At 41.2% G+C, this 13,583-nt stretch overlaps 1 protein-coding gene across 1 annotated transcript; it reads left to right on the top strand.

Moving 5' to 3' along the window:
• The first annotated feature begins 9,724 nt into the window (after nucleotides 1-9,724).
• On the top strand, nucleotides 9,725-10,684 carry LOC101793743 (olfactory receptor 4D1-like). Its single transcript, XM_013110145.4, has one exon. It carries the CDS (start codon nucleotides 9,725-9,727, stop codon nucleotides 10,682-10,684), a length of 960 nt encoding a protein of 319 aa, XP_012965599.4.
• The last annotated feature ends 2,899 nt before the right edge of the window (nucleotides 10,685-13,583 follow it).

The raw sequence follows: 13,583 nt of genomic DNA on the forward strand, positions 1-13,583 counted from the left end.
TTTCCTCTCATTGATTTGGTCGGCTCTGGAACTAACCTAACAACCCTTCCCATCCCATCACGTGTCAGGAAGATTCCTGTAGGAATCTATCACTCCACACTGCTGTCCTTTATCTGACCCCACACACCCATCCAATGCAGTAACACTCACCTCTGCTTGCCTATAGATACATCTGTGGTTGCACTTGACTTTCATGACTTCACATCTCTACCACCTAGGTTGCTCATCCCTAACTGGTGTAGAAGCAACTGAAGCTACATCCTCTTGTGCCATTTTATGTGCTCTGCTCTACAGTTTCAGATCTAACAGAACTGACAGCACTGAATACTATGTTCAACTGTTTGAATTCTGCTTTACATGTCTACCTCAGACTTGCATTTTTTTCTTTGGACAGATCAAAATTATATATAATCTCTGAATTTATTCCTTGGTTCTGACTGGCATTCTTGAACCTAAATGTCTGTGAAACTACAGTTCTCACCCTTCTTGTCATCCACCGTTCAAAGCAGAATGTCCTTCCTCCTCAGGCAAGGTTAGCAGTCAACATCCCCATACTGGGAGGAGAACAGTATTGCCTGTAATTCTTCTCTTCCTTATTGGTTGTGATAGTTCATTGATTTGGGGTAATTCTCACTGACATCAATTTTATGCAAGACAGCTAAAACCTGAACACCCCTAATTCTTCTGTCTCTTATCTACTGTTTTCCCAAGTGCTTCCCAGGTACCAACAGATCTCCAGCTACCAAATTCTTAGCTTCTTTCCAAGCCATGACTTTATTTCTGAAGCAATCCCAGCTTTAAAATCCTACAAAAGCTAAAATTCATAAAAGCTTCAATACATATCTCACTTTCAGGATCTCTGTTGGTAGTCCATCATCTCCGCTTGAAGTCTTCTTTCTCTTCCTCTCCCCCACACTCCTATGTTTAGCACTGCTGTGCATGCACCACAGGTTTGGTTCTGTTAAATTCCATGCCCAATTTCAGCAATTTTTTCCCTGTCTGCTTGTCAGCAATAGCACGACAGAATGCAACCAGATTGCCTATGACCTTAGATGCTTCACTCACCTCCTGCTGATAAAGGATGAACGGTGCATGCCAGAGGATGAAGAAGATTTTGTTTCTTTGCATCCTCTGTATGTTACTTTCTTTGTCTCTTTAAGAGACAACTGGGGCTGCAGGTGGTTTCTTGTTCCAAGTGTGGAGGTTACACAATTATAGAAAGCAGCCATTCTTCCAGAGTGCTAACTGAGATGCCCAGGGGTCTTAATAAAAGCCCTAAGGTATGTGATTATTTAAGAGCAGGAACGAGTGATAGTCCTCTGGCTTGACCAAGCTCAGTAGCCTCTCTGTGATGTCGTGAATGTGGGTTCAAGGTAGGCAGCAAACCTCTTGAGAGATTGTGTGGGTGGCAAATAGGTCCCTCAGTGCCTCTCAGAGAGGAATCTCCAATTACCAAGAGCTAAACTTAGCGAGGGATTCAAAGAATAATACGAAGAGGTTCTATAGGTACATTGGCCACAGAAGAAAGACTAAGGGGAGTGTACCACCTCTGACAAATGAAGACAGAGATCTGGTAATGACAGATGTGGAGAAGGCAGAGATACTTGACAATTTCTTTGCCTCGGTGTCTTTACTAATGGTCAGGCTTCCCATATCTCTTGAGTCCCGAACCTCTAGGCAGGGGCTGGGAATATTCCTGAGGGAATTGGCTGATGTAGTTGTCAAGCCTGTCTCCATCATATTTGAAAAATCAAGGCACTCAGGCCAAAGTTCCCGGTGACTGGAAAAAGGGAAATATCACTCTCATTTTTATAAAGGGTATAAAGGAAGAGCTGGGGAACTATAGACCAGTAGTTGCTCTCCTCTCCTACTTTTGTAGCCCTTCTCTGGACATGCTCCAAGGTCTCAATGTCCTTCTTGTAGTGAGGAGCCCAACACTGAACACTATTCAAGGTGTGGCCTCACCAGAGCAGAATACAGATCACGTCCCTGGTCCCGCTGGCTACACTATTCCTGATACAAGTGAGGATGCCAGTGGCCTTCTTGGCCACCTGGGCACTCTGCTGGCTCATGCTCAAGCATCAATCAGCACCCTCAGATCCTTTTCCTCTGCACATCTTTTGAGCCACTTTGCCCCAAGCCTGTAGCGTTACATTAGGTTGTTGGGACCAAAGTGCAGGACCCGCCACTTAGACTTGTTGAGCCTCATCCCATTGGCCTCTGCCCATTGATCCAACCTGCTCAGGTCCCTCTGCAGGGCCATTCCGCCCTCCAGCAGATTGACATTTCCCCCCAGCTTGGTGTTGTCTACAAACTTACTTGGGGGTGCACTCAATTCCCTCTTCCAAATCATCAGTAAGATATTAAAGACATAATCTGGGTGACTCTTACTGTAATGCTGCTGATGTGGCATATAGCAACCATAGTAGTGATGGCATATCGTATTATATAGCAATTAACATAATACAATTCAAATCATTGTTTTTTCTCAACCGAAATTAAATCCCTTTGAGCAAAATATGGGGCTTCCCCATGCTTACGCATTACCATCAAGAGCACCCAGGTACTTGAGCAAAAGCAGTCCCACAAATGGGTTTGCCTTTACCTGAGGCAGGAATAACCCAGACTGTCTTCCCCAGTAAGTTTTTTATACAGGGATATTATCTCCTTCTACGCTGCATAAGAGTTTTGAGTGTGCAAAGACAGTTTGGTTGGCAGATACCCTAGTGTTGAGTAACCAGTTGGCCTTTCCAAGTGTCCATGGTCAGGCCTACCCCTCAAGCAGCCTATACACGTGCTGGCCTGTATATTCCTGACTCCAAAACTCTAGGGGATGACTTGGGGTCTCCCTTGGTACTTTCTGAAAGATGTCGCAGGTGGGGACATTCTTCCCCAGCTGCAGTGTAGAGCATGTTTTTTAGATTTTTGTCCTTCCTGGACTGGCCCAATGGCTACAGCATGATGAATATCCTGATTAATTTGTTCTAAGGCTTGTCGTTGGTCAGGGCCCAATTTGAAATTGTTCTTCTTCTGGGTCACTTGATAGAGACAACATACAATCAGACTGTAGTTTGGAATTTGCGTTCTCCAAAAACCCACGAAGTCTAAGAAAGCTTTTCTTAGGCCAAAAAAATCCTAAGAAAGCTGTTTCCTTTTTGCTAGCTGGTGGAGACATAGCTGTTATTTTGTTGATCACATCCACTGGAATTTGACCATATCCAATTTGCCATTTATTTCTAAAAACCGGATCTGCTTTGCAGGTCCCTTGATATCACTTTGGTCTATAGCAAAACCAGCTTTCAGAAGGACTTGGGAGTATTTTCTTCCGTTTCTCAAATACTCCTTCTGCTGTACCGTCCCACTTGATGATGTCATCAATGTATTGCAGGTGCTCTGGAGCTTCCCCCTGTTCCAGTGCAGCCTGGATCAGTCTATGGCAAGTGGTAGGGCTGTATTGCCACCCTGGGGCAGTTGATTCCAGGTGTACTGGACACCACTCCAAGTGAAAGCCAAGTGTGGCCTGCACTCTGCTGCCAAAGGGATTGCAAAAAATGTATTAGCAATATCAGCTGTTCTTCAGACCTCTTCAGTCCCATAACAGAAGGGTCTTCTGAGAGACTGGGCAAGGTAGACAGCTGTTTAATTTCCTCTGTCTCCAAGGCAGCTATGCCAAAAGCCCACTAGTACCCTTTGGCATCCTTAAAATACCATACCATGAGGTAGTCTATGATAAAGATGCACCAGAGCCTCCAGACTTGTCACCAAGTGCTTTTGCCACTCAATTCCTGTTAGACTCACCTCAGCCTCCAATGCAACCAGCTGTCCCTGTCACTCCAGTAACAAAGATGGGTTCTGCCCCTTTCTAACTTGATGGCATTAAGTTACACCGTGTATTAGTGTCCACTAGAGCCTAATACTTCTGTGGGTCTGATGTGCCAAGCCTTTGTATCCACACAGTCCAATAAACCTGATTGCTCCTTTCCTCTGCCTGGCTGGAGGCAGGGCCCTTCCAATCAGTTGTGGTCACTGTGTTGAAATTCATTACTCACGTCATGTAAATGTGGATCAAATGTCCCTTCATTGAAGCCAGGAGTAAACTCAACTCATCTGTTCTGGAGATCTGCTCACTGGATACTGGAGCAGTCATTTTCTTAGCAGTCCCTTTTTCAGTCCCTTTTTCCATTGTTTTTCCTTGTAATTTGTGTATCTATGTGTTAGTGTTGAGGTAGATTTTCCATTCCACTTCCTCATGTCCTCCCTCTGGTTGCACAGGTAAAACCACAGCATGGCACATGGTGTGTACCCGCTATGTCCTCTCTTGGGCAGAGGAGCACTTTCTCCTAACAGGTGAGACACTGGTTCATATAGATAAGGATTAGGGCATAACTCTTTGATTTGCTGGACCTCTTGGGAAAGTTTCCTCACAGCTGAGACACAGGCCCATAGAGCGGAAGAGAGGCTTTCTTCATACTTCTAAAGTTGGACAGACAATACATCCACCTTGTGTTCCTCTCCATCTTTCCAGGTTATTAATGCCAATGAGTTGGCGTACAAAAAGAAATGAAAAAGAAGGAAACAAACAAACAAAAACCCATCATTTGGACATGTTGGAATCAATAGTTCATGTATGGGAGTTAGAGACATGAATCCAACCATAAGCTGCTGCCTAGGTCTATTTTGGCTACATCCTGTGAAGCTATGATCTACTAAATGGCACAATTTGACCAGAACGTCTGTTCTTTATGAAGGAGACAGGATGGCATGTGTGAGTGAGGTAGACTGTAGCAAAATCAATAGCTGTGTTTCTTAGACACAAAAAAACAGTATTTATTATTAGAGGTGAAATTCTGATTTACGCTAGCTGAAGACCAATCTCACTATCAACCACATAAGTTCCTGTTTGTGTGAGCTATTCATCTGGGTTTGTTTCATGCACATGTGGCATATAGAAACAAGGAGCAGAAGAGGTGAATTCAGGGAACATGATATATTGCTGGTAGAGTTTGATGGGTGAGCTCATATAAACAATGTTTAGAATTAATGGATGAATTATTTTGAATGTTTATTTCCTCTTGGAGCGCAATCTGAATCATCTTTAAAAGAGGCAAAAGTAAAATCTGTAGCCATTTGAAAGGCATGTTCCGTTGAAGTGATTCAGGCTGATCACTCTAGTGTTACTGTATTAGAGTAAATAATCTTTTTACAAAATAAAACAAAAAGTCACTTTAGATCTTACCTTGCCCGTTTTGGAAATAAAATTAAAAAAAAAAAATCAAATTTTCTAACTCATTTCATAGAGGTAAAAGTAGATCAGCTCTCAGAAGCAAAGTTAGTTGAAGCTTAAATGAAGTTTCCTTAACTTTGTTTCTCCAGCGTTTTAATTAGGCTTCCAGTGTTGCACAGGGAAGTTAATTTCCCTGGGCACATCTAAACAACAACAACAAAAAAATGCTAAATATAATTAACCATTTTGCCATTAGTTAGTTGTTGTGAAGATTCTGAAGTCAGGCAAACAATGTACCCTGAGATGGCTTATGTTACCTTTCTCTTTAAAAAGCAAACTAAAAAATTAAAATTTTGTAGGCCAGTCAGCAGAGTTTGCATTTCATTCTGTCAGTGTTCCTCATCCAATTCTTTCTTCCTTCCTTCTTTTCTTCCTTCTCTTCTCTTCTCTTCTCTTCTCTTCTCTTCTCTTCTCTTCTCTTCTCTTCTCTTCTCTTCTCTTCTCTTCTCTCTTCTCTTCTCTTCTCTTCTCTTCTCTTCTCTTCTCTTCTCTTCTCTTCTCTTCTCTTCTCTTCTCTTCTCTTCTCTTCTCTTCTCTTCTCTTCTCTTCTCTTCTCTTCTCTTCTCTTCTCTTCTCTTCTCTTCTCTTCTCTTCTCTTCTCTTTCTCTTCTCTTCTCTTCTCTTCTTTCTTCTTTTCTTTCTTCTTTTCTTTTCTTTTCTTTTCTTTTCTTTTCTTTTCTTTTCTTTTCTTTTCTTTTCTTTCTCTTTTTCTTTTCTTTTTCTCTTCTCTTCTTTTCTCTTCTCTTCTCTTCTCTTCTCTTCTCTTCTCTTCTCTTCTCTTCTCTTCTCTTCTCTTCTCTTCTCTTCTCTCTTCTCTTCTCTTCTCTTCTCTTCTCTTTTTTTTCTTTTCTTTTCTTTTCTTTTCTTTTCTTTTCTTTTCTTTTCTTTTCTTTTCTTTTCTTTTCTTTTCTTTTCTTTTCTTTTCTTTTCTTTTCTTTTCTTTTCTTTTCTTTTCTTTTCTTTTCTCTTCTCTTCTCTTCTCTTCTCTTCTCTTCTCTTCTCTTCTCTTCTCTTCTCTTCTCTTCTCTTCTCTTCTCTTCTCTTCTCTTCTCTTCTCTTCTCTTCTCTTCTCTTCTCTTCTCTTCTCTTCTCTTCTCTTCTCTTCTCTTCTCTTCTTTCCTTTCCTTTCCTTTCCTTTCCTTTCCTTTCCTTTCCTTTCCTTTCCTTTCCTTTCCTTTCCTTTCCTTTCCTTTCCTTTCCTTTCCTTTCCTTTCCTTTCCTTTCCTTTCCTTTCCTTTCCTTTCCTTTCCTTTCCTTTCCTTTCCTTTCCTTTCCTTTCCTTTCCTTTCCTTTCCTTTCCTTTCCTTTCCTTTCCTTTCCTTTCCTTTCCTTTCCTTTCCTTTCCTTTCCTTTCCTTTCCTTTCCTTTCCTTTCCTTTCCTTTCCTTTCCTTTCCTTTCCTTTCCTTTCCTTTCCTTTCCTTTCCTTTCCTTTCCTTTCCTTTCCTTTCCTTTCCTTTCCTTTCCTTTCCTTTCCTTTCCTTTCCTTTCCTTCCTTCCTTTTTCAAGGGTCCTCTGTGTTCTAGCCATGTATGTATATTTGTACATACGTATGGTGTGTAGCTTTGCTCTGTGTGTGTGTGTCAACTGGAGATAGATGTTCAGCCTTGGTTCTGGCTGGTCCTGGAGACATGAAGCTGCATCAGCCTCATCTTCATTGCTAACATGATGTATTTATCTGTAATACAAAGAGGTATCCTATGGAGTTATTTTTTTTCCCTTCTAAAAAACATCTTGCAGTGCAGCTCAAGTTCACTGCTTAAGACTGGCTGTGTTTATGTTACGATCAGTTAAGCTAGACCTCTCTCAGAGACCAATAAAGCATCTTAAAATGTAATTGTTATTATTACATGCTGAAGTGCCTGAACCATTACCCAGAAGAAGGTTTGAAACATGAATGCCAAAGTGCCATTGTTACATGCAATAAGGTAAGGTCATCTAGGAGTGTTTGAGAGTGCAGCAAAAGCCGGGACAGCTTTACAAATTGTTTCTGGTGAAAAAAAGTCAAAGTTTATGTGGTGTCAACCTTACTGCCAATAGAAAACAGAAAATGGAGTGAGCTCTCCTCAGAACTGCACCAGTCTTCAGAACATCCTGAAGAGGTTGGATTTGAAGCAAGAGTAATCCCGGATGAGTAATCACAGGAGGTACCGAGGGCAAATTGTACAGGTAACTTAATTGGCAAAGTGAAGATATTTCCTAAGGAGGCAAAAATTTAAAAAAAATCAAGGCGGTGAAGTAACAATAGAAACAACCCTTTCCATTCCCGTACACTAGACAAAGAATAGCTTGTCTCCTAGACTAGGCCTGGAAAAACATGAGCACCAGCTCCCTTACTCCTTTTCTGGTAAATGGATATTACTCCCCTTTTGAAATTGTATCAGCAGCTGTGGTGATTCATCTGACCAGTTTGGGACAACAATAATGAGATAAATTCTGCTTATAGATAACTATCTTGTCCCACTGCTTACAGATAGGAACTGGATGATATGTGTAGACTTAGTCAATTAAATTTTAGGCAGCTATGTTTAAGTGAGATGAATCCTATTATCCTATCTGTCTACATTATGCTACCTAGCAGATCTCATTGCCTGGAAAAAAAAAAATCTTATTTGTTTGCTTGCATGCTTGCACGCTTGCTCACTCCTAATTAAAGTGTCTAAATGCTTAAATTTATGTGGAATACATCCCCTTCACTCATGCGTTAAAGCAGCCAATCACATACTCAATTATGACAGTTTTACTAAGCAACTACCTGTTGCAGTGCTGCAATCATTGACAAGCCCTTAGCTGAAATTATTCAGAAACTCATCGGAGATAGACATTAAGACATTGTATAGTCTAAGGAGAAAGCAATACTACTGAACTTGATTTCGTTTACTTTGGGGTAAACACCTAAAAGGTCTTTTTAAAGCTGTGCTGTGAAAAGAATTGTTTCGTTGTGTTTAGTGTGAAATCAGTGTAGACAACTAGCTAAGGTGAATCTTGTAAATTTCAACTATCAAAATTTGGATAGACAATTTGCATCTTTAAAGAGAAGGGTAAAACCCTGAGACTAGCTCTTTTATACTGAGCATGCAGACTGAAGAAACACTTCTGGTTTTCCAAAAGGTACAAGTAACACTGAGAACACATACCTTGCAGATTCTACAATATTTTAAAGCCCCTGAAGATTTTTTTTTTTTTTTTTTTTATTTTAGTGTATGTCACATGAAAGCGAAGTGTTATCTGCAACAATCTTTTTACCCACTAGCAGGAAGCTTGAGCCTCCACCAAACTGCACAAGGAATAACAGACATGTTTAGAATACAACTGGCTCTTGTGTATTTGAAGAATCCATACCTCACGTCATCTTTGCTGATTTCAAAGTTAGCTATCCCAAGAAGTTTCCCATCACAGCTCTTCATCATCCATACCACAGACAAGGATTCAGGCCACTTTTGGAGAAGAAGAAACTCCAGAATCTGCTAGGTATGTCATGTTACCTGCCTCTTGACATGTGAAAAAGGATCAAATTATTTCTCTAACTTTTCTGAGGTCTTCTTGGTGTGATTAAAAAAGTAGCTATATTGCAATATGGGAAATAAATACAGCAGGTCTGCAGTTGCATGCAGAGTCATTAGAATGAGGGAATAAATGAGGAAGATGAAGAAGGGAGGAAGGGAAAAAGGGAGGAAGGGAAGAAGGGAGGAAGGAAGGGAGGGAGGAAGGAAAAAAGGAATGAAGGAGGAAAGGAGGGAAAGAAGGAAGGAGGACACATCTGTAGAAATTCAACTTGAATCCCACACATAGACTGAACATTTGGAACATGGACAGCTGAAGGAATAAGTTTTCTTTTACGGAGAGTATTTTGATACTCTAGTTTTTGTTTGAATTTACTGACCAAAGCCCAACGATGGAATTCAGCTGACTAAACACCTATATCTATGCTATATGAGATCTCCTGGTGATACACAGCAGCTGTCTCTAGAACAGCAGGATGCCAAGGTTTTACATAGATACTATGTCACATCTCCCAGTTCTGTGATTATATCTGGATTACCTAGGGATATCTAAAATGACACTGAGCACTTACACTTAGTCAAATCATGCCCACCTACTTTAACTATAGCGAAAGCTTAGAAGTGTAGTTTACATGAAGATGGATAAAATGCAGATATGCAAAATTAGGTGCCAAAATTCCGAATTGAAACCTGCATTTAGAGTCAAATGACATGAATCCTATGGCTGATCATTTTCAAGGATGTACTGGAAGACTTTGTAGGAAGAGGACTTCTAGAGATTAAAACTGCAGTGCAAGAAAAGCTAAAGAAATACAAAGGCCTATCACATTTGAGGCAGAACAATAGAGTAGCTAATAGACTACTCTTAGCAAGTATATTTATGAATAATAACTACTTCACCTAATCTTGTCCCTGTTGGTTGCATCCTATAGGGTAGTAATGGAGCTGGAGAATTGCACCACCACTGTGAAAAATATTTTCTTTGTTGGTTTTACTGAAAGTGCCATGTTACAGTATGTACTTTTTGCAACTTTCCTCATAATTTACACAATGACTTGGCTTGGAAATGTCACTATCATCACCACAGTAATCATAGATCAAGAGCTTCACAAGCCTATGTACTTTTTTCTAGGAAATTTAGCCCTCATAGACCTCAGCGAATCCTCAGTGACTCTGCCCAAGATGCTATGGGACTTCCTGTCTGAGTATAAGTCCATTAGTTTTGGAGGATGCATTGCACAGATTTTCTTCTTCCATTTCACAGGAGGTGCTGTGGTTGTCATCCTCACAGTGATGACTCTGGATCGGTATGTGGCTGTTCATAAACCTTTGCAGTACTTAAATATCATGAATCACAATGTTTGCCTTGGCCTGGCTGCAGGAGCATGGATAGGGGGATTTGTTCATTCTATGGTGCAGGTAGCACTGATCATTCAGTTGCCATTCTGTGGACCAAATTTACTAGACAATTTCTACTGTGATTTCCCACAGGTAATCAAACTAGCCTGTACAGATATCTATGCGGTTGAGTTGCTCATGGTTTCCAACAGCGGACTGCTTATGATTCTCATATTTATTGTCCTGATTGTGTCACATGTTGTCATCTTGGTCAAAATCAGGGCACATATCACACAAGGGAAGCACAAAGCCTTTTCCACTTGTGGAGCCCAAGTTGCAGTAGTGAGCATCCATTTTGTACCCTGCATCTTCATCTATGCATGGCCATTCAAAAAGTTTGTGGCGGACAAAGCCATGTCGTCTCTTTATACTATCATCACCCCAATGCTGAATCCCATAATCTACACATTAAGGAACACAGAGATGAAGAATGCCATCAAGAAATTTCTCAACAATGTCTTTCTCAGAATGAGAAATTCACAACTGTCATTCCTTTCTTAGATGGTTGTTTTCTTTTACAGAGAAATGTAAAAGCGAAGTTAGATAATGTGTTAATAACTGATTTTTGCTTTAGAAGAAGAATCATAGAATCATAGAAAGAAATTTAAATAACAATTGATGCTAGACTAAGATGCTGTCTCTGAAGGTAACAGCTGCTAGGAAATCAAAGTGGTTGTAGACTAATAAAGCAATGAACCTGTATGAAAACAGAAAATCAACAACACAAATTAAACCAATGAAAACATCCCTTGTCCATTACAGTAGTTCATTTTACTAAGGGTCCAGTTATTTTTTAAGTTTCTATTTTTTTTAAATTCTAGGGAACTTATATATGGTTGTTCCAGATTTATTTTTTGTTTGTTTCTGTGTTTTCATTTTGATTTTCTTTTCATGTGGACTATTTGTGATCAGATGAAAAAATGCAGAACATAAGACTTGACAATAAGCATGAAAATATTTTTGATTGTTTTTGAAAGCATATTCTATTTCAAAATTTTCAAAATCTCCAAACTTTCTTTTAAGAAATATTCTTTGTTCAGATCAATGCATTGCGTGAAATATTGGTAATTTATCGTTATCACAATAATATAGTAGTCCAGGAAATTAAGGAGTGATGAACACAGAACAAAGCTATTGCATAAGAATGGGAAAGTCTTACTCATTTAATATACAGGTATTTACCGCAATTTAGTTTAGTTTAATTTAGTTTATGCCACTGTGTTCCATCACAGAAGAGGCAAAGGTTCATCACAGACTTATTCAGATTTTAGGATTTTTCGCTGGGTACTTGGAGACCTGGACAGCCAGTGTGCTGTGGTTTAACCCAGCCAGCAGCTAAGTACCACACAGATAAAACTCATGGGTTGAGATAAAGACAGTTTAATAGGAAAGAAAATGGGGGAGAGGGGGAAGAATACAAAAAACAAGTGATACGCAACACAGTTTCTCGCTAACACCCAACTCATGCCAAACCTGTCCCCAGATAATGGTAGCCCCCTTGGTCAACTCCCTGCAGTTTTATTGCTCAGTGTGGTGTCATATGGTATGGAACACTCCTCTGCTCAGTTTGGGTCAGCTGTCCTGGCTGCGTCCCCTCACAATTTCTTGTGGATTCTAAACTTCCTCACTACCAGGGCAATATGAGAAGCTGAAAAGCCCTTGGCTTAGGGTAAGAACTGCTTAGCCACAACTGAAACACCAGTGTCTTATCAGCATTATTTTCTTCCTACATCCAAAACATGGCACCATAGCAGCCACTATGAAGAAAATTAACTCTGTCCTAGCCAAAACCAGGGCAATATCCACCTCTTATTCTATACCATTTATGTCATGGTCAGGTGTCACAGTTTCCAAACCATTCTCATTAATCATCACCGCCTTTCCAGCCTTTTGATATATACACACAGATACCCCTTGGTCTATGGACTATCCCTCTGTGGTTCAGCCCTCTATGCAAGGGCTGTAGCTTTCATGACTTTGGGCTCCATCAGACATAATGGTCTTTCAGGGTAGAAGAGGTGGTGTGTGGTGTTAAATTTTTGCATGCAGAGACCAGCTCTGGTGCAATACTACGATACTTCTCCAGCTGTATCATTGCTGCACTTTACTTCCATCAAAATTCATTCTTCTTTGGTTTGCTCTTGCCTGAGGCAAGAATAACCAAGACTGTCTTTGCCAGCGTGTAGTTTGTTGTTTGTTGTTGTTTGTTTGCTTGTTTTGTTTTTATGTGCATTACAGGGACTTTATCCCATTCTACGTTAAATAAAAATTTTGACTGGGCAGGGTCAGATCAACCGGCAGATTTCCTAGCGTTGACTGAGCAGGTGGCTTTTTCCAAATGCATATTCCAGTGTCTGAATGTCCCAGCACCCATTGCTCTTAGTGTAGTCTTTAACAGTCCATTGTATTTTTCCATTTTTTCCAGAGGCTTGTGCACGACAGGGGATGTGATATACCCACTCAATGCCGTAATCTTTGATACTGGTGTCTTTGAGGTTGTTTCAGAAATGAATTCTGATGTCTCAGTTCTTTCTGGGAGTGACATGTCATTGTAAAACTTGCCTTTCAAGTTTTTTTTTCTCTTTCAAGGGAAGGGAAGGGAAGGGAAGGAAAGGGAAGGGAAGGGAAGGGAAGGGAAGGGGAAGGGAAGGGGAAGGGGAAGGGGAAGGGGAAGGGGAAGGGGAAGGGAAGGGAAGGGAAGGGAAGGGAAGGAAGGGAAGGGAAGGGAAGGGAAGGGAAGGGAAGGGAAGGGAAGGGAAGGGAAGGGAAGGGAAGGGAAGGGAAGGGAAGGGAAGGGAAGGGAAGGGAAGGGAAGGGAAGGGAAGGGAAGGGAAGGGAAGGGAAGGGAAGGGAAGGGAAGGGAAGGGAAGGGAAGGGAAGGGAAGGGAAGGGAAGGGAAGGGAAGGGAAGGGAAGGGAGGGAAGGGAAGGGAAGGGAAGGAGAGGAGGGAGGAGGGGAGGGAGGGGAGGGGAGGGGAGGGGAGGGGAGGGGAGGGGAGGGGAGGGAAGGGAAGGGGAGGGAGGGGAGGGGAGGGGAGGGGAGGGGAGGGGAGGGGAGGGGAGGGGAGGGGGGAGGGGAGGGGAGGGGAGGGGAGGGGAGGGGACGGGAGGGGAGGATTCAAAGCTAAAAAGTAGGTAAGACTGAAGATTCAAAATAATTAGCTAGAAACGAATGAAATGTCAGCTACAGCCCCTAAAAGCATCCAGTCCAAATAGACAAAGACAGCAGACTAGATCAGTGGTTAAGGTAGGGCTAAAACAAAGCTTTCTCTCCCATAGTTATATCACTTGAATCACACATCTTTTGATGTTTTCAGCTATTTTTCACACTCTCTTGGTTAACAATGATCATCAACTCTTTCAGGATGCACAATTCATAGCATTAAACATGTAAAACATGA

Source organism: Anas platyrhynchos, chromosome 28 (genome assembly GCF_047663525.1).
Source record: "Anas platyrhynchos isolate ZD024472 breed Pekin duck chromosome 28, IASCAAS_PekinDuck_T2T, whole genome shotgun sequence".
In the NCBI taxonomy this organism is placed as follows: Eukaryota; Metazoa; Chordata; class Aves; order Anseriformes; family Anatidae; genus Anas; species Anas platyrhynchos.

Coding starts and splice junctions, on each gene's coding strand:
- LOC101793743 (XM_013110145.4), top strand. CDS start 9,725: ATGGAGCTGGAGAATTGCACCACCACTGTGAAAAATATTTTCTTTGTT.